General features: G+C 42.7%; 1 protein-coding gene across 3 annotated transcripts in view; it reads left to right on the top strand.

Annotated features, from left to right (window-relative positions):
• Positions 1 to 20,302, top strand: part of cracd (capping protein inhibiting regulator of actin dynamics) — a 35,850-nt gene that overhangs the window by 4,662 nt on the left and 10,886 nt on the right. The window contains exons 2-4 of one of the 3 annotated variants that reach the window (XM_041848767.2): positions 1,876 to 2,017; positions 6,466 to 6,571; positions 7,031 to 7,103. The exons of 1 other annotated variant lie outside the window; for it this stretch is intronic. In XM_041848767.2, the coding sequence (XP_041704701.1) occupies positions 7,049 to 7,103 (55 nt within the window). In that variant the 5' untranslated portion in view covers positions 1,876 to 2,017; positions 6,466 to 6,571; positions 7,031 to 7,048. Of the gene's footprint in view, positions 1 to 1,875; positions 2,018 to 6,465; positions 6,572 to 6,857; positions 7,104 to 20,302 lie in introns of those variants that run through there. One more of the 3 variants, XM_041848766.2, reaches the window with a different exon arrangement.

Here is a 20,302-nt window from a genome sequence, read left to right as displayed (position 1 = left end):
AAATGATAAAATGCCACTCTGTTCTCCTCCTGCACTGGCTGATCAGGCTAGGAAACAAAGTATCACTTTGTGCCTCCTTAGGCTCGCAGCAACAGACACAGTAGGACACCCGGCGTCTCTCCTATCACAAGCCGATAGACCACCCCTCCCTCACGCCCTTCCCTCAGAGAGACACCTCCTAGCCACGTAAACATGTATGTGTCTACACTCACAGTCCCACAGAAAGTTCTATATGCATGCAAACATACTGCAGATGCCATGTGCCCACAATCACAACAAATAGCCACCATGTGCACTTGCAGTCTAACATTTGGAAACAAAAACACACTCTCACATGCAAGGGGTACACACACAAACACACTCAAGCCCTCGCTGCATCTGCGCAGTGACACCTGACTCCAGGTAATGCCCTAGTTCTACAGTGACAGCAGGCAGGTTGAACGGCCACACGCACACACCACTCGTATAGAGATACAGTATCTCCGCACACAGACGCGATAGCAGCAAGGTAAGACTGCGTTCTTACACAGTAACTAACACTATTTATCTTTAAACATCCATTCAGTGTCAATTGTAAAGTACATGTACTGTATGTGCAGTACTGGAGCACAATGATATAATGACTGTTCGCTTGCTCTTGACTCTAATCAACATGTAGCAGGTTGGTGTAATGCTCAACACCCAAAAACATTAAATCATATTTGAATGGAACAGCATTTTTCATTTCTTCCTGGAAATGGAATAATGTAATACTCTATTCTCCAAGTTCATAGGATGCAAATATGCTTCAGTAGGTAACATGAGAAACAGTTTGCACATGAAGTGTCAGCCTCACATCACTGTGCCATTGTGAGGTTGCCAGTGCGAGGGAAAAATGCCTATTTGTTTAGTTTTTGTGTCATTGCATGGCACAGGATGGAAGCCTATTACCTCACTAGTGGTCAGTAGGGTAAGTGTAACCCTGCTGGTCATGTGACTGCTGCTTTGTGTATCTCACGCTCTGTCCCACCGTCCAACCTTTTCTGCTCTATCTTCTGCTACTAGACTTCAATTTAGTTTGTTTGATCTCTTCTATCTTTATTGATCTAGCCTATCCCTTTATATTTTTCACCCCCACTCCTACTGTTATATTATAGCTGATGTTGTTGCTCTCGGTTTTATAGATGATATATATACTGCATATGGTAAGACTTGCAGTATGGTGACAGGGAGCATCATTTGGCCATTATCATCATTATTCCTGTCTATGTGTGATGTCAGTCTGTGTCTGTTAGCGAAGGAGTGGTGATAGTTGAATCTTTCTTGGAGTGAGGAGGGACAAGCCTCTTGTGGTGGTAGGTCCCTTCGGTGTCTCCTTCAGTTCTGATTTGTCAAGAAGCTGTTGCCATGGGAACCTGAGGTTGCTAAACTTCAGATCTTTTTCATCAGAGGATGGAGAGAAGACAGAGGGAGACAAAGAGAGGGGTTAATGTGACAATAACAACCCTGCTGTAATGCAATTTGAAGCATTGCAAACGTTATTGGCACTGTAGTCAATAACAACTGATATTCTGTAACCAAGTAGAGGCCCTGACCTGAATTTATGGATTCGATGTCCTTCTTGTCCCCCACGCCCACCTTGCTACAGTACATGTAGTACTACTGACTAGGACTGCTTCCTCATTTATAAAGGCAAATTGTAATCCAATTCAAAACGTGCCTTGAGGCTACAGGTATGTGCTAAAGTAAGGGCATTTGTCTCCAACACTCATCCTCTTCATCCATACCTTCAAATACCTTAGTTGCCCTCCATTTCATACCTGATTTCCATCCAATATCTTTAATAACAACCCCAAAGCTGCTGTTTATCTTTCTGTTTGTATTTTTCTCCCAAAGCCACAGAGTGAGGAAGCAGCAGCAGCAGCAACACCGCTGGCCTGGGTAAAACAGACAGGCATTGTGCAGAAGGGCAGACCGATGTTTCCTAAGGTTTTTCTGCAGTGGTGCGCAGCCCTGTCAAGTTGTGCCGCTAAAATAGGTAAAGGGTTGCACAGTTCCACCACGTCTGTCCGCTTCGACAACAAGCTGTTTACGCTGTCACGCTACGGCACTTTAGCCAACCCATTGCGCTATCTATCATGGCACTGAGCTATGCCATTGAGCTATGACAAAGTTAGCTGTTAGCTGTCCCACTGTGCTTATGACAATGAGCTGTGCTATGAAGCCATTGCACAGGCCTGTGTCACAGTGGAGTGATGTTGAGCTCTTCAGTGGCTACACAGCAGCTCCACTGCAACACAGCATTGTGATGCTATGCCACTGCCACACTGTGTTGCAGCTGTACCCTTGTCAAAGGCATCTCTGTCTCTCGCTCTCTGCTTCTGCAGAGCACATGGCCACTCCTTGTGATTCTCTCATCCCATCTGCAGCTCTGCTCTCACGTCTGTCTACCACAGCACACACGCATACACATACACACACACTGTTTCACTGCTACGCAGACACATGCTCAACATACATTCATGTGGTCAGCTCAGCTAAAGCTATTCTACTCACACACCCAAAATATGCTCAGGCACATACAGTGCCTTCAGAAAGTATTCACACCCCTTGACTTTTTCCACATTTTGTTGTGTTACAGCCTGAATTTAAGATTGATTAAATTGAGCTTTTTTTGTCACTGGCCTACACACAATACCCCATAATGTCAAAGTGGAATTATGTTTTTTGAAATTAGTACAAATTAATAAAAAATGAAAAGCTGAAAAGTATTGAGTCAATAAGTATTCAACCCCTTCAGGAGTAAAACAAATCTTAACAAGTCACATAAGTTGCATGGACTCACTCTGTGTGCAATAATAGTGTTTAACATGATTTTTGAATGACTAGCTCATCTCTGTACCCCACACATACAATTGTCTATAAGGCCCCTCAGTCGAGCAATGAATTTCAAACACAGATTCAGCCACAAAGACCAGGGAGATTTTCCAATGCCTCGCAAAGAAGGGCACCTATTGGTAGATGGGAAGAAAAAAAAAGCAGACATTGAATATCCCTTTGAGCATTGTGAAGTTATTCATTACACTTTGGATGGTGTATCAATACACCCAGTCACTAAGATACAGGCGTCCTTCCTAACTTAGTTGCTGGAGAGTAAGGAAACCGTTCAGGGATTTCACCATGAGGCCAATGGTGACTTTAAAACAGTAATGGAGTTTAATGGCTGTGATAGGAGAAAACTGAGGATGGAGCAACAACATTGTAGTTACTCCACAATACTAACCTAAATGGCTTAGTTAAAAGAAGGAAGCCTGTACAGAATACAAATATTCCAAAATATGCGTCCTGTTTACAATAAGGCACTAAAGTAATACTGCAAAAAATGTGGCAAAGCAATTCACTTTTTGTCCTGAATACAAAGTGTTACGTTTGGGGCAAATCCAGTACAACACATTTACTGAGTACCACCATCAATATTTCCAAGCATAGTGGTTGCTGCATCATGTTATGGGTATGATTGTAATCATTTAAGGATAAAAAAGAAACGGAGTGGAGCTAAGCACAGGCAAAATCCTAGAGGAAAACCTGGTTCAGTCTGCTTTCCACCAGACACTGGGAGATGAATTCACCTTTCAGCAGGACAATAACCTAAAACACAAGGCCAAATCTACACTGGAGTTCCTTACCAAGAACACAGTGAATGTTCCTGAGGGACCGAGTTACAGTTTTGACTTAAATCTACTTGAAAATCTATGGCAAAACTTGAAAATGGCTGTCTAGCAATGATCAACAACCAACTTGACAGAGCTTGAAGAATTTTGAAAAGAATAATGGGTAAATGTTTCATAATTCAGGTGTGGAAAGCTCTTAGAGACTTACCCAGAAAGACACAGCTGTAATTGCTGCCAAAGGTGCTTCTACAAAGTATTGATTTAGGGGTGTGAATACTTATGTAAATGAGATATTTCTGTATTTCATTTTCAATAAATTTGCCAAAATGTCTAAAAACATGTTTTCCCATTGTCATTATGGGGTATTGTGTGTAGATGGGTGAGAGAAAAATAGATGTAATACATTTTGAATTCAGGCTGTAACACTTCAAAATGTGGAATAAGTCAAGGGGTATGAATACATCCATACCCATGCACATATACTGTACAGTCGTGGTCAAAAGTTTTGAGAATGACACAAATATTAATTTTCACAAAGTCTGCTGCCTCAGTTTTGATGATGGCGATTTGCACATACTCCAGAATGTTATGAAGAGTGATCCGATGAATTGCAATTAATTGCAAAGTCCCTCTTTGCCATGAAAATGAACTTAATACCCAAAAAAACATTTCCACTGCATTTCAGCCCTGCCACAAAAGGACGAGCTGACATCATGTCAGTGATTTTCTCATTAACACAGGTGAGAGTGTTGACGCGGACAAGGCTGGAGATCACTCTGTCATGCTGATTGAGTTAGAATAACAGACTGGAAGCTTTAAAAGGAGGGTGGTGCTTGAAATCATTGTTCTTCCTCTGTTAACCATGGTTACCTGCAAGGAAAGACGTGCCGTCATCATTGCTTTGCACAAAAAGGGCTTCACAGGCAAGGATATTGCTGCTAGGAAGATTGCACCTAAATCAACCGTTTATCGGATCATCAAGAACTTCAAGGAGGGAGGTTAAATTGTTGAGAAGAAGGCTTTAGGCGCCCAAGAAAGTCCAGCAAGCGCCAGGACCGTCTCCTAAAGTTGATTCAGCTGCGGGATCGGGGCACCACCAGTGCAGAGCTTTCTCAGGAATGGCAGCAGGCAGGTGTGAGTGCATCTGCACGCACAGTGAGGCAAAGACTTTTGGAGGATGACCTGGTGTGTCAAGAAGGGCAGCGAGGAAGCCACTTCTCTCCAGGAAAAACATCAGGGACTGACTGATATTCTGCAAAAGGTACAGGGATTGGACTGCTGAGGACTGGAGTAAAGTCATTTTCTCTGATGAATCCCCTTTCCGATTTTTTGGGGCATCCGGAAAAAAGCTTGTCCGGAGAAGACAAGGTGAGCGCTACCATCAGTCCTGTGTCATGCCAACAGTAAAGCATCCTGAGACCATTCATGTGTGGGGTTGCTTCTCAGCCAAGGGAGTGGGCTCACTCACAATTTTGCCTAAGAACACAGCCATGAATAAAGAAGGGTACCAACACATCCTCCAAGAGCAACTTCTCCCAACCATCCAAGAACAGTTTGGTGATGACCAATGCCTTTTCCAGCATGATGGAGCACCTTGGCATAAGGCAAAAGTGATAACTAAGTGGCTCGGGGAACAAAACATCGACATTTTGGGTCCATGGCCAGGAAACTCCCCAGACCTTAATCCCATTGAGAACTTGTGGTCAATCCTCAAGAGGCGGATGGACAAACAAAAACCCACAAATTCGGACAAACTCCAAGCATTGATTATGCAAGAATGGGCCGCCATCAGTCAGGATGTGACCCAGAAGTTAATTGGCAGCATGCCAGGGCAGATTGCAGAGGTCTTGAAAAAGAAGGGTCAACACTGCAAATATTGACTCTTTGCATAAACTTAATGTAATTGTCAATAAAAGCTTGTAATTATACTTCAGTATACCATAGTAACATCTGACAAAAATATCAAAAAACACTGAAGCAGCAAACTTTGTGAAGACCAATACTTGTGTCATTCTCAAAACTTTTGACCACGACTGTACACACCTACTGTACACGTATGCAAACACTCATACACACTTCCACACCAATTACATGAATACCGATTTATACACTAACACAGTCACTCCCTTACAACCAATAGCACACTCATTCTCGCACACATCAATACACACAGTATACTCCAACACATTCCCTCTTATACATCTCCACACATGATTTCTGGCTTCTTGTTCTGCCCTAACTATAGTCAGTCAGGACAAAGAGCCATTCTCGGTGAGACATTTCTGAGAGGCTCTGTTAGACCCTGTCACCCTCAGGAAGGAGAAGCATGGATCTCCCTCTGGGGATGGATCACTCTCTCTGTCTATCCCTCCCCCCCTCTCTCTATCTTGTTCTCTCTTTCTTTATCCCTTATGCTTCCTCTCTCTCTACCCCCCCACCATGCCAGGCTTTCGGCCCAAGTGCTTAGAATTTTACACACCATGTGTTTCCACTGTACATCTGAAAATCTGTGGCTCAACAACGTGCTGGTGTCTAGAGACTGACAAGTGTTGGATGAGAGGTGTTGCAGCCAGAGAGCTGTGTGTGGGATGGAGGTGTTTTGAAGATTCTCTGGTGGTTTGTGTTTTACCAAACATACAAGATAAAACCAGCATCTTTCATGTCGATACATTATGTTTCTTAAATTGTGTCTTTTAGAAGTGGTGGGAGTCTTGGTGGGTGTACCATGTGGATATGATCTGAGGGAGCACAGCAGTCATGTGTGACGAGTATTATCCACGTTGTGCTTACGTGGAGGATCTCTAATCAAATGCAGGTCTGGAGCAACAAAGTGCTTCCCTTCTGAGTTAACACATTATCCACAGCTGCAGTAAGGGAAGGAGAGGAGGAGGAGAGAGCCAGAGGGAGAGAATACTGTGACTGTGAGTATCCTGGGATTTTGTTCAGTTATGATTATATTGATTTGAAAGGTGCGTTAGGTGTCATTTGAAAGGTGTGTTAGTCTAATTTAATTGCAAAACTCTTTCCAGCTATCTTAAGTGTTTGTTTGGCTTTATAATAGCAGTGATGTTTGTACACAAAATGTGTGTAGCACAGTGGTCTCTGAGGGGTTCCCGATGCCATTGACAAGCTAGTCACCAAGGGACCCTCCGAAAGAGGGGCGAGAGGAGCATAGCCAGATAGAGGATGAGAGGGAGAGGAGAGCAAGGAACAAGTGTTCTATTCAAACTGCGCCCTTTGCGTGAACTCTCATGTTTCTCCCTTCACTCAGTGAGTGCTGCTCTGTCCACAGCATCTTCTCTTTTTCCTTCCTGACAAGGGACTCTCACACTAAAGACAACTACAACCCCCATGTTCACTCCCTTTTTCTCTCACCACAGACAAGGTGTGCCGATACCATGGCTACGGACGCCAGAGAAACTCATTTAGAGGTAACCGTATCCGAAAGCCCAGGTAAATAGGAAAACAAGAGTGATTTTAGACACAGCCTTAAAGAGACAGGACTTAGACTAGAATGAATTATAACATCAGGAGGATACAATGAGGCCTTTGTTGGCTTATATTTAGAGCTCTCTTTAAGTGTCTCTTTAAGAAATGCATGGTGTTGTGATGGGTAGTACAGTAACTGATATCAAAAGCTTACATAGACCTATCTTAGATGTGTGTGATGTGCTAAGGCCTCTGCGTGACCCTGTGTGTTTTCTGCACTATGCTCCTGCTTGAAGAGCTGCTCTTTTATCCCCTATTGATATTTACTTTCTTATGGTGAACTGATACATTCTGAATTGATTGAATTGACAGGAACAAAAACGAAAGGGAAGAAAACAACATGAATCAGGACAGCGAGCAGTAAATGGCAGTAGATTATTGAATATACAAGCTACAGTAAATAACTAAAATGGATCAATAGAATAGTTTTAGTTGACTATGGCCTTGGTAAATCAATACACGGCCCACATCTCTCCACTTTATGCTTGGGCTTGAAGCATTTCCTTTCTCCATTCACAAACAGTCTAATGAAATGTTGCGCTGTAGTTCAAAATGTACGGTAGGTCTGCGTTGGGAGTAGAATATTAGTAGTAATAGCTTTACTATGTACAAGATGTTTTATGCGGACCATTCATAGACTGGAGTCGGCTAGCTAGAGTAGACGTGTGGAGTGCTACTGAGTGTTCTACTCTGCAGAAAACGTGTCCTTTACAGTTTCACTCATGAGTATGTGAGCACGCCAGAGGCAGTGAGTGCAGTATGGGCCGGCTAGCGAAACAGAGCAGAAGCAATGCAGGACAGGGCCTGATGCTGGGAGAGCAGAGCAGACCATGCTGTTGGGAAATAGGATATCAGTGCCACAGTACAATAACACTCAGCACTTCACAGAGGGAGTGAGAAACAGTCTGACAGTCAGAGATAAATAGGCTGGAGCAGCTCATCTGTTTACTCAATAACACACGCTGAAACACAGCGGCTGAGCCCAGTAGTCTCTCAGGGTTGGCTCAGTCAGCAGTCTGGTTCAACAGACTGGCACACTGTTGACATCCTGTTGGTAAACGGTTGGTGCACTGTTCTGTTAAGGCCTTTGTTTCTCTAAATTGCACCATTGTTAATAAATGATTAGGTACCACTAATTATGTTATTGAATTATATCACCGATGTGGTGGATTGGATATGAGGACAGGTTATGATTTGTCTGAGGTCTTGGTAAAGGTGGACATTTGATAAGATTTACATGGTCAGGAGTTAAGAGTCGACATACAGTATAGTATTTGAATCACTAAGGATAGATGGATGCTGATGCTTTTAACACAGCACAGTACTCAAAAACACACAGCCGCCAGGGATGACAATTGGGAGTTTATTGTATAATTTCCCACAATGACCCTGTGCAGCAACACACGCAGAGTGAAATCCCACACTGGTTGCTACTTATAGCCCTGAAAGGGATACTTTTGTCTTCACAGTGGTGTAGAGTAGCCTGGTAACCCTAAACCGAATTCTAACCCTAACACTAATTCTAACCTTAACCCTAAACCCCCTAGACATAGCATTTCATCTTGTGGGGGCTAACAAAATGTCCCTAGTATGTCAAATTTGTGTTTGTTTACTATTCTAGTGTAGTTAAACACACACACATACATACACACTGACATAGATACACACATACATACACACTGACATAGATACACACATAGCTGCTCGTACAGACACATGGCTGCTCATGAAGACCTAAGGGTCGAAACATTGTAACAATAAACTCACCTGGTTGCATGAACAGCAGTGTGCAGCGTTGTCCTTGTTATTTTTCATGAATTCACCCATAACTCCAGCACCTGCAAAAAAAGTACTTGGATGAGCGTATGTTCTTTAGCTTTTGCTCATGCAGACAAACATAGGAACATATGCACTAATCCAGGAAAACACACCCCCTAACCACCCCTGATGTGGGAATGTTTATATTATATGGCTTGACGTTTATATCTGACTGGTAAGGAAAGCTAACAAGGCAACAAAGATTGGAATCAAAGGTCTTCCTCTTATCTTAAGTTCAACGCTGTGGCATGAAAACTGCTCTGTTGTCATGACTCAATCATGACCAACTGAAATCATGCCCTATCAGTGTGAGCCAGTGGAGGGGTATGCATCGTCTGTGGTTGTGCAGTAGGTAGGTACACTATGATTTATGTTTTTGACAAAAGTAATTTACTGAATTAATATTTCAAGCCTGGATATCGGTCTATAATTCACATGGCCAATACCAACAAAATTATATTTTGCTCTTGTAATGTAATCATTATGTTGTTATAGTAGCAATAAGCAACCGCCTTGTAGATAAATGAGCAACAAGCTTCCTAGTCCATGAGACTTTCTTGTCCATAAGTGCATTATGAGGTTAGAACTCAGGGTGTGAATCTCTAATGAATTTGTAGAGAGAATAAATTAGATGGACACTGTGATGTGTCCTTGTACACACTGCCATTAACATTTCCAGAGATGAGCTTCTGCACTCAGGGGACCGCATTTTATACTCTGATAAACAGGAAATTCTCTTGAGCATGGCTGTCGATATAGTGTCCTGTCTTCGCTGTAGTAGAGCTTCATCACTCAATATTATAGCAGGGGATTCTGTAGATATCATATTGTTTTGTTTTGTTGTGGCCTAGCTGGTCTGGTGTGCTAGCATTCTACCACTTGGCAGATCTAAAATGCTCTGTGGACATGCTGAGCACTAATGTTCACATTAGGAGCTCCCTACACTTTAATAATGGTGCATTTCCACTGAGGGTTTACCCTAGTGTTTTACCAAAAAGCCTCACACTTTTGTGTTTCCACCTCCACGGCCCAGCTCCTGGGACTCACTGGGCCATGGCTTAAGTGGACCTGCACTAACTTGGCTTAATGGATCATCAAATAATTGGCATATACATTACTCTTACAGAATTTCCACGTGGGAGAGGATATTGGACATTTTATCAAAGCCTATTGTATGATAACTTGTTTTCAACTAGGACAGAATAATTTATAACTGACCTTTTCCGACATAACATAGGTATAGCAGGTCCCATTATTGTATGGGACACTTTTAAATGTGCCTTTAAAGGCCATGCAATTCAACACTCATCTTTAAAACAAAAGCAATTTAGGTCAAAAGAGTTCATATTAACAAAGTAAAAAGAAGGACTAACAGTACAGATACAGTACCTTGCAAAAGTATTCATCCCCTTTGGCGTTTTTCCTATTTTGTTGCATTACAACCTGTAATTTAAATGGATTTTTATTTGGATTTCATGTAATGGACATACACAAAATAGTCCAAATTGGTGAAGTCAAATTAAAAAAATAACTTGTTTCAAGAAATTCTACAAAATAAATAACGGAAAAGTGGTGCGTGCATATGTATTCACCCCCTTTGCTATGAAGCCCCTAAATAAGATCTGGTGCAACCAATTACCTTCAGAAGTCACATAATTAGTTAAATAAAGTCCACCTGTGTGCAAACTAAGTGCCACATGATCTCAGTATATATACACCTGTTCTGAAAGGCCCCAGAGTCTGCAACACCACTAAGCAAGGGGCACCACCAAGCAAGCGGCACCATGAAGACCAAGGAGCTCTCCAAACAGGTCAGGGACAACGTTGTGGAGAAGTACAGATCAGGGTTGGGTTATAAAACGAAACTTTGAACATCCCACGGAGCACCATTAAATCCATTATTAAAAATGTTAAAGAATATGGCACCACAACAAACCTGCCAAGAGAGGGCCGCCCACCAAAACTCATGGACCAGGCAAGGAGAGCATTAATCAGAAAGGCAACAAAGAGACCAGATAACCCTGAAGGAGCTGCAAAGCTCCATAGCAGAGATTGGAGTATCTGTCCATAGGACCACTTTAAGCCGTACACTCCACAGAGCTGGGCTTTACGGAAGAGTGGCCAGAAAAAAGCCATTGCTTAAAGAAAAAAATAAGCAAACACGTTTGGTGTTCGCCAAAGGCATATGGGAGACTCCTCAAACATATGGAAGAAGGTACTCTGGTCAGATGAGACTAAAATTGAGCTTTTTGGCCATCAAGGAAAACGCCATGTCTGGCGCAAACTCAACACCTCTCATCACCCTGAGACCACCATCCCCACAGTGAAGCATGGTGGTGGCACCATCATGCTGTGGGGATGTTTTTCATCGGCAGGGACTGGGAAACTGGTCAGAATTGAAGGAATGATGGATGGTGCTAAATACAGGGAAATTCTTGAGGGAAACCTGTTTCAGTCTTCCAGAGATTTGAGACTGGGACGGAGGTTCACCTTCCAGCAGGACAGTGACCCTAAGCATACTGCTAAAGCAACACTCGAGTGGTTTAAGGGGAAACATTTAAATGTCTTGGAATGGCCTAGTCAAAGACCAGACCTCAATCCAATTGAGAATCTGTAGTATTACTTAAAGATTGCTGTACACCAGCGGAACCCATCCAACTTGAAGGAGCTGGAGCAGTTTTGCCTTGAAGAATGGGCAACAATCCCAGTGGCTAGATGTGCCAAGCTTATAGAGATATACCCCAAGAGACTTGCAGCTGTAATTGCTGCAAAAGGTGGCTCTACAAAGTATTGACTTTGGGGGGGTGAATAGTTATGCACGCTTAAGTTCTGTTTTTTTTGTCTTATTTCTTGTTTGTTTCACAAGAAAAAATATTTTGCATCTTCAAAGTGGTAGGCATGTTGTGTAAATCAAATTATACAAACCCCCATAAAATCAATTTTAATTCCAGGTTGTAAGGCAACAAAATAGGAAAAATGCCAAGGGGGGTGAATCCTTTCGCAAGCCACTGTAGATAGCAATAAAAACTGTACCATAGAGGCACAGAATAAGTTGTAGGAAAAACAAAAAGAAATGGAGGGACTTATTCAAGAAAGGTTGAGTGTAATATATTATAAAAAATAAAGCGAACTGGATGGAATACGGTAAAAAATGAAACTTTTTTTTTTTTTTCTTCAACATAGAAATGCTACCAAAAATAATTTACTGAAACTTGTTACAAATTATGGAGTCACCCATGATTCACCAAACAATATTTTGAAAGAGGAAGCAAAGTACTTTAAGCATATGTTTTCGTTTCAGTCTCCTCCATGTTCACTAACCGAAGTTAATTGTATGGATTTTTTTTATATTAATAATGTAAAATTAACAGCTGTACAGAAAGACCCATGTGAAGGCCAAACTACAGAGGAGGAACTTATTGATGCAATTAAAGCCTTTAAGTCTGGGAAAACTCTAGGGCTAGATGGCATGCCAGTTGAGGTATACCAAACCTTTTTTGATGTATTCAGAGGACCGTTATTAGCATGTTTTAACCATTCCTATAAAAATTGTAGATTATCAGATACTCAACAAGAAGGTCTGATTTCATTACTACTGAAACAGGACCCAAGTGGTAAATATAAAGATCCAGTCCATTAAAAAAATTGGAGGCCCCTTTACACTTAAGTGTTGTGATGCAAAAATTCGGACAAATTCCATAGCGCATAGAATTAAAAAAGTATTGTCGGATATTATTCATCCTAATCAGACATATTTTTTTACATGGACAATACATTGGAGATAATATAAGACAAGTACTGGAAACAATAGAACACTATGAAAAATCTGGGAAACTAGGCTTGGTATTCTTAGCTGACTTTGAGAAGGCTTTTGATCAAGTACGACTGGAATTTATATATAAATGCCTGGAATACAGTGCATTCGGAAATTATTCAGATCCCTTCACTTTTTCCACATTTTGATACGTTACAACCATATTCTACAATTTATTAAATAGTTTTTTCCCCTCATCAATCTACACACAATACCCCATAATGACAAAGCAAAAACAGGTTATTAGAAATGTTTGCAAATTTATATGAAACAAAACAACTGAAATATCACATTTATGATATTATGTATGACGCTACAAGCTTGGCACACCTGTATTTCGGGAGTTTCTCCCATTCTTCTCTGCAGATCCTCTCTGTCAGGTTGGATGGGGAGCGTCGCTGCACAGCTATTTTCAGGTCTCTCCAGAGATGTTCGATCGGGTTCAAGTCCGGGCTCTGGCTGGGCCACTCAAGGACATTCAGAGACTTGTCCCGAAGCCACTCCTGCGTTGTCTTGGCTGTGTGCTTAGGGTCGTTGTCCTGTTGGAAGGTGAACCTTTGCCCAAGTCTGAGGTCCTGAGTGCTCTGGAGCAGGTTTTCATCAAGGATCTCTGTACTCTGCTCCGTTCATCTTTCCCTCGATCCTGACTAGTCTCCCAGGCCCTGCCGCTGAAAAACATCCCCACAGCATGATACTGCCACCACCATACTTCACCGTAGGGATGGTATTGGCCAGGTGATGAGCGGTGCCTGGTTTCCTCCAGACGTGACGCTTGGCATTCAGGCCAAAGAGTTCAATCTTGGTTTCATCAGACCAGAGAATCTTGTTTCTCATGGTCTGAGAGTCCTTTAGCTGCCTAATTGGGCAAACTCCAAGCGGGCTGTCATGTGCCTTTTACTGAGGAGTGGCTTCCGTCTGGCCACTCTACCATAAAGGCCTGATTGGTGGAGTGCTGCAGAGATGGTTGTCTTTCTGGAAGGTTCTCCCATCTCCACAGAGGATCTCTAGAGCTCTGTCACCATCGGGTTCTTGGTCACCTCCCTGACCAAGGCCCTTCTCCCCCGATTGCTCAGTTTGACTGGGCAGTCAGCTCTAGGAAGAGTCTTGGTAGTTCCAAACTTCTTCCATTTAAGAATAATGGAGGCCACTGTGTTCTTGGGGATCTTCAATGCTGCAGAAATTTTTTGGTACCTTTCCCCAGATCTGTGCCTCGACACAATCCTGTCTCGGACCTCTACGGACAATTCCTTTGACCTCATGGCTTGATTTCTGCTCTGATATGCACTGTCAACTGTGGGACCTTATATAGACAGGTGTGTGCCTTTCCAAATCATGTCCAATCAATTGAATTTACCACAGGTGGACTCCAATCAAGTTGTAGAAACAGCTCAAGGATAATCAATGGAAACAGGATGCACCTGAGATCAATTGCAAAGGGTCTGGATACTTAGTGGGGGAAAAAAGTATTTAGTCAGCCACCAATTGTGCAAGTTTTCCCACTTAAAAAGATGAGAGAGGCCTGTAATTTTCATCATAGGTACACGTCAACTATGACAGACAAATTGAGGGAAGAAAATCCAGAAAATCACATTGTAGGATTTTTAATGAATTTATTTGCAAATTATGGTGGAAAATAAGTATTTGGTCACCTACAAACAAGCAAGATTTCTGGCTCTCACAGACCTGTAACTTCTTCTTTAAGAGGCTCCTCTGTCCTCCACTCGTTACCTGTATTAATGGCACCTGTTTGAACTTGTTATCAGTATAAAAGACACCTGTCCACAACCTCAAACAGTCACACTCCAAACTCCACTATGGCCAAGACCAAAGAGCTGTCAAAGGACACCAGAAACAAAATTGTAGACCTGCACCAGGCTGGGAAGACTGAATCTGCAATAGGTAAGCAGCTTGGTTTGAAGAAATCAACTGTGGGAGCAATTATCAGGAAATGGAAGACATACAAGACCACTGATAATCTCCCTCGATATGGGGCTACACGCAAGATCTCACCCCGTGGGGTCAAAATGATCACAAGCAAAAATCCCAGAACCACACGGGGGGACCTAGTGAATGACCTGCAGAGAGCTGGGACCAAAGTAACAAAGCCTACCATCAGTAACACACTACGCCGCCAGGGACTCAAATCCTGCAGATCCAGAAGAGGATTGGGAGAATGTCATATGGTCAGATGAAACCAAAATATAACTTTTTGGTAAAAACTCAACTCGTCGTGTTTGGAGGACAAAGAATGCTGAGTTGCATCCAATGAACACCATACCTACTGTGAAGCATGGGGGTGGAAACATCATGCTTTGGGGCTGTTTTTCTGCAAAGGGACCAGGACGACTGATCCGTGTAAAGGAAAGAATGAATGGGGCCATGTATCGTGAGATTTTGAGTGAAACCTCCTTCCATCAGCAAGGGCATTGAAGATGAAACGTGGCTGGGTCTTTCAGCATGACAATGATCCCAAACACACCGCCCGGGCAACGAAGGAGTGGCTTCGTAAGAAGCATTTCAAGATCCTGGAGTGGCCTAGCCAGTCTCCAGATCTCAACCCCATAGAACATCTTTGTAGGGAGTTGAATGTCCGTGTTGCCGAGCAACAGCCCCAAAACATCACTGCTCTAGAGGAGATCTGCATGGAGGAATGGGCCAAAATACCAGCAACAGTGTGTGAAAACCTTGTGAAGACTTACAGAAAACGTTTGACCTGTGTCATTGCCAACAAAGGGTATATAACAAAGTATTGAGAAACTTTTGTTATTGACCAAATACTTATTTTCCACCATAATTTGCAAATAAATTCATAAAAAATCCTACAATCCTCAATTTGTCTGTCATAGTTGACGTGTACCTATGCTGAAAATTACAGGCCTCTCTCATCTTTTTAAGTGGGAGAACTTGCACAATTGGTGGCTGACTAAATACTTTTTTTCCCCACTGTATGTAAATAAGGTATTTCTGTTTTTCTATTTTTAATACATTTGCACAACAAAAAAAAACTGTTTTGCTTTGTCATTATGGGGTATTGTGTGTAGATTGCTCAGGATTTTTGTTTTGTTTAATCCATTTTAGAATAAGGCTGTAACGTAACAAAATGTGGAAAAAGTCAAGGGGTCTGAAAACTTTCCAAAGGCACTGTATAAATATATACACTACCGTTCAAAAGTTTGGGGTCACTTAGAAATGTCCTTGTTTTCCATGAAAACATACATGAAATGAGTTTGAATAGGAAATATAGCAAAATGCATAGGAAATGTAGTCATTGACAAGGTTAGAAATAATGATTTTTAATATAAATAATAATTGTGTCCTTCAAACTTTGCTTTTGTCAAAGAATCCTCCGCAGCAATTACAGCCTTGCAGACCTTCGGCATTCTAGTTGTCAATTTGTTGAGGTAATCTGAAGAGATTTCACCCCATGCTTCCTGAAGCACCTCCCACAAGTTGGATTGGCTTGATGGGCACTTCTTACATACCATACGGTCAAGCTGCTCCCACAACAGCTCAATAGGGGTGAGATCCGGTGACTGTGCTGGCCACTCCATTATAGACAGAATACCAGCTGACTTCTTCTTCCCTAAATAGTTATTGCATAGTTTGGAGCTGTGCTTTGGGTCATTGTCCGGTTGTAGGAGGAAATTGGCTCCAATCAAACGCTGTCCACAGGGTATGGCATGGCGTTGCAAAATGGAGTGATAGCCTTCCTTCTTCAAGATCCCTTCTCCCTGTACAAATCTCCCACTTTACCATCACCAAAGCACCCCCAGACCATCACATTGCCTCCACCATGCTTGACAGATGGCATCAAGCACTCCTCCAGCATCTTTTCATTTGGTCTGCGTCTCACAAATGTTCTTCTTTGTGATCCGAATACACAGGACTGATGGTTGCTGATAATGGGCCTCTGTACGCCTATGTAGATATTCCATTAGAAATCAGCCGTTTCCAGCTACAATAGCCATTTACAATGTTAACAATGTCTACACTGTATTTCTGATCAATTTGATGTTATTTTAATGGACAAAAAATATATATATATTTCGAAAACAAGGACATTTCTAAGTGACCCCAAACGTTTGAACGGTAGTGTACATACATACATACATACATACATACATACATACATACATACATACATACAAAGAAACAGACCGTATTATGTATTTTCATGTCAACTAATCTATGCCTTAAGCTGATTGGATAATCATTTTTTGTTAGATATAAGAAGAATAAATCATTTTTTTGTTGCACCATATCCCTGGATCTCATTGAATGTTTTTGCCGTTTGGCTTTTGGAAACTTCGAATGTGGACTGTATGCATCTGAAACAACCCCACTTCAGGCTTGGGCAGTGACTATGTTCAATTGGTAAGGAAGTCACTACGCAGAGGTTGTTGATTCTGCTCTTCACAAGTCCTCACTGTCAGCCCTAGCTATGTAAACACAATTTCCCTAGTATAACATAAGGGTGTATACACACTAGTGTAATACTGATGTTCCTGTGTGACTCAGTTGGTAGAGCACGGTGCAAAACACCATCTGACAAGGACAGGACAAGTAGGCAGCCATGATGAGCAGAGCATCACCGCCATTATTTCTGCATTTGTAGTAAACTGCTGGTTATGCGATTTTATAAACTGGGTGGTTCGAGCCCTGAATGCTGATTGGCTGAAAGCTGTGGTATATCAGACCATATATCACGGGTATGACAAAACATTTATTTTTACTCTTGTAATTACATTGGTAACCAGTATATAATAGCAATAAGGCACCTCTGGGGTTTGTGGTATATGGCCAATATACCACAGCTAATGACTGTATCTAGGCACTCTGCGTTGCGACATGCATAAGAACAGCCCTTAGCCGTGGTATATTGGCCATATCAAATCAAATGTTATTTGCCACATGTGCCGAATACAACAGGTGTAGACATTACCGTGAAATGCTTACTTACAGCCCTTAACCAACAATGCATTTATTTTTTAATAAAAAAAGTCAAATAAGACAACAACAACAAAAAAGTGTTGAGAAAAAAAGAGCAGAAGTAAAATAAAACAATAGTAGGGAGGCTATATACGGGGGGGGTACCGGTGCAGAGTCAATGTGCGGGGGGCACCGGCTAGTTGAGGTAGTTGAGGTAATATGTACATGTGGGTAGAGTTAAAGTGACTATGCATAAATAATTAACAGAGTAGCAGCAGCATAAAAAGATGGGGTGGGGGGGCAGTGCAAGTAGGCCGGGTAGCCATGATTAGCTGTTCAGGAGTCTTATGGCTTGGGGGTAGAAGCTGTTGAGAAGCCTTTTGGACCTAGACTTGGCGCTCCGGTACCGCTTGCCGTGCGGTAGCACAGAGAACAGTCTATGACTAGGATGGCTGGAGTCTTTGACACCGCCTGGTATAGAGGTCCTGGATGGCAGGAAGCTTGGCCCCAGTGATGGACTGGGCCGTACGCACTACCCTCTGTAGTGCCTTGCGGTCGGAGGCCGAGCAGTTGCCATACCAGGCGGTGATGCAACCAGTCAGGATGCTCTCGATGGTGCAGCTGTAGAACCTTTTGAGGATCTGAGGACCCATGCCAAATCTTTTCAGTCTCCTGAAGGGGAATAGGCTTTGTCGTGCCCTCTTCACGACTGTCTTGGTGTGTTTGGAGCATGATAAGGACACCAAGGAACTTGAAGCTCTCAACCTGTTCCACTACAGCCCCATCGATGAGAATGGGGGCGTGCTCAGTCCTCTTTTTTTTGCTGTAGTCCACAATCATCTCCTTTGTCTTTGTCACGTTGAGGGAGAGGTTGTTATCCTGGGTCACACGGCCAGGTCTCTGACCTACTCCCTATAGGCTGTCTCATCGTTGTCGGTGATCAGGCCTACCACTGTTGTGTCGTCGGCAAACTTAATGATGGTGTTGGAGTCGTGCCTGGCCATGCAGTCATGGGTGAACAGGGAGTACAGGAGGGGACTGAGCACGCACCCCTGAGGGGCCCCTGTGTTGAGGATCAGCGTGGCAGATGTGTTGTTACCTACCCTTACCACCTGGGGGCGGCCCGTCAGGAAGTCCAGGATCCAGTTGCAGAGGGAGGTGTTTAGTCCCAGGATCCTTAGCTTAGTGATGAGCTTTGAGGGCACTATGGTGTTGAACGCTGAGCTGTAGTCAATGAATAGCATTCTCACGTAGGTGTTCCTCTTGTCCAAGTGGGAAAGGGCAGTGTGGAGTGCAATAGAGATTGCATCATCTGTGGATCTATTGGGGCGGTATGCAAATTGGAGTGGGTCTAGGGTTTCTGGGATAATGGTGTTGATGTGAGCCATGATCAGCCTTTCAAAGCACTTCATGGCTACAGACATCAGTGCTACGGGTCGGTAGTCATTTAGGCAGGTTATCTTAGTGTCCTTGGGCACGGGGACTATGGTGGTCTGCTTGAAACATGTTGGTATTACAGACTCAGTCAGGGACATGTTGAAAATGTCAGTGAAGACACTTGCCAGTTGGTCAGCACATGCTCGGAGTACACGTCCTGGTAATCCGTCTGGCCCTGCGGCATTGTGAATGTTGACCTGCTTAAAAGTCTTACTCACATTGGCTACGGAGAGCGTGATCACATAGTCATCCGGAACAGCTGGTGCTCTCATGCATGCTTCAGTGTTGCTTGCCTCGAAGCAAGCATAGAAGTGGTTTAGCTCGTCTGGTAGGCTTGTGTCACTGGGCAGCTCGCGGCTGTGCTTCCCTTTGTAGTCTGTAATAGTTTTCAAGCCCTGCCACATCCGATATACCATACCCCCTCTGGCCTTATTGCTTAAATAAACTGTAGGTGGGATTTTTTATTTCTTCTTGGGGCAAGGTTGATTTGGACTGAGTCATTGTTGTGGTGAACGTTCTATTTCTTACAGTCCAGCTGTTTGAGGGAAGTTGGTATAATAACTCTCCTTGGGATGATTTATGAATCAATTGGGTACACGTCACGATAGAGGAGTATTTATGTGCAAACTCCAATGATAAGTCAAAACCACCTGGAACCTCAAAAGTCCACAGCACACCTTCCTGTGTCGATAACATGAACAGTATTATAGTATTTGAACTGTCGTCTGTCACGAGACTATGAACTTTCTAAAGTCGCTTTGTAAAGGAGTGTCTGTTTAACTGTCCATAGAACAAAAATAAGTTGAGGCTGGATAGTAAACAATGCAGAAAAAAGCCTTTGTGCAACCAAACTTCCAGAAGGAATCAAGGTACCCTCATGCAGTGGCAAAATTCAAAACCCTTTATTGTTTATGGCTTATGCATAGCAAGAATAAAAAAACGCACTGTCGCGTTGAGGCTCCATGATCAAAGAGCACCTCATGGATGAACTATAACCAAAGTGCTCCTCTCCTGTGTCTCTACATTATCCAAAGAGTGTCTGTTTATTCAAGTGAAACGAATGTTGTGATATTATATGTAGACCTATGGATTACAGTATATGTTTGGATATGAGAAGGACAGACTCAGTCAGTCAGAGGGAGTGATTTACTGAGTGACTCCCAAA

Source organism: Coregonus clupeaformis, chromosome 26, assembly GCF_020615455.1.
Source record: "Coregonus clupeaformis isolate EN_2021a chromosome 26, ASM2061545v1, whole genome shotgun sequence".
Taxonomy (NCBI): Eukaryota; Metazoa; Chordata; class Actinopteri; order Salmoniformes; family Salmonidae; genus Coregonus; species Coregonus clupeaformis.
This window is presented reverse-complemented; position numbering and strand designations above follow the sequence as displayed.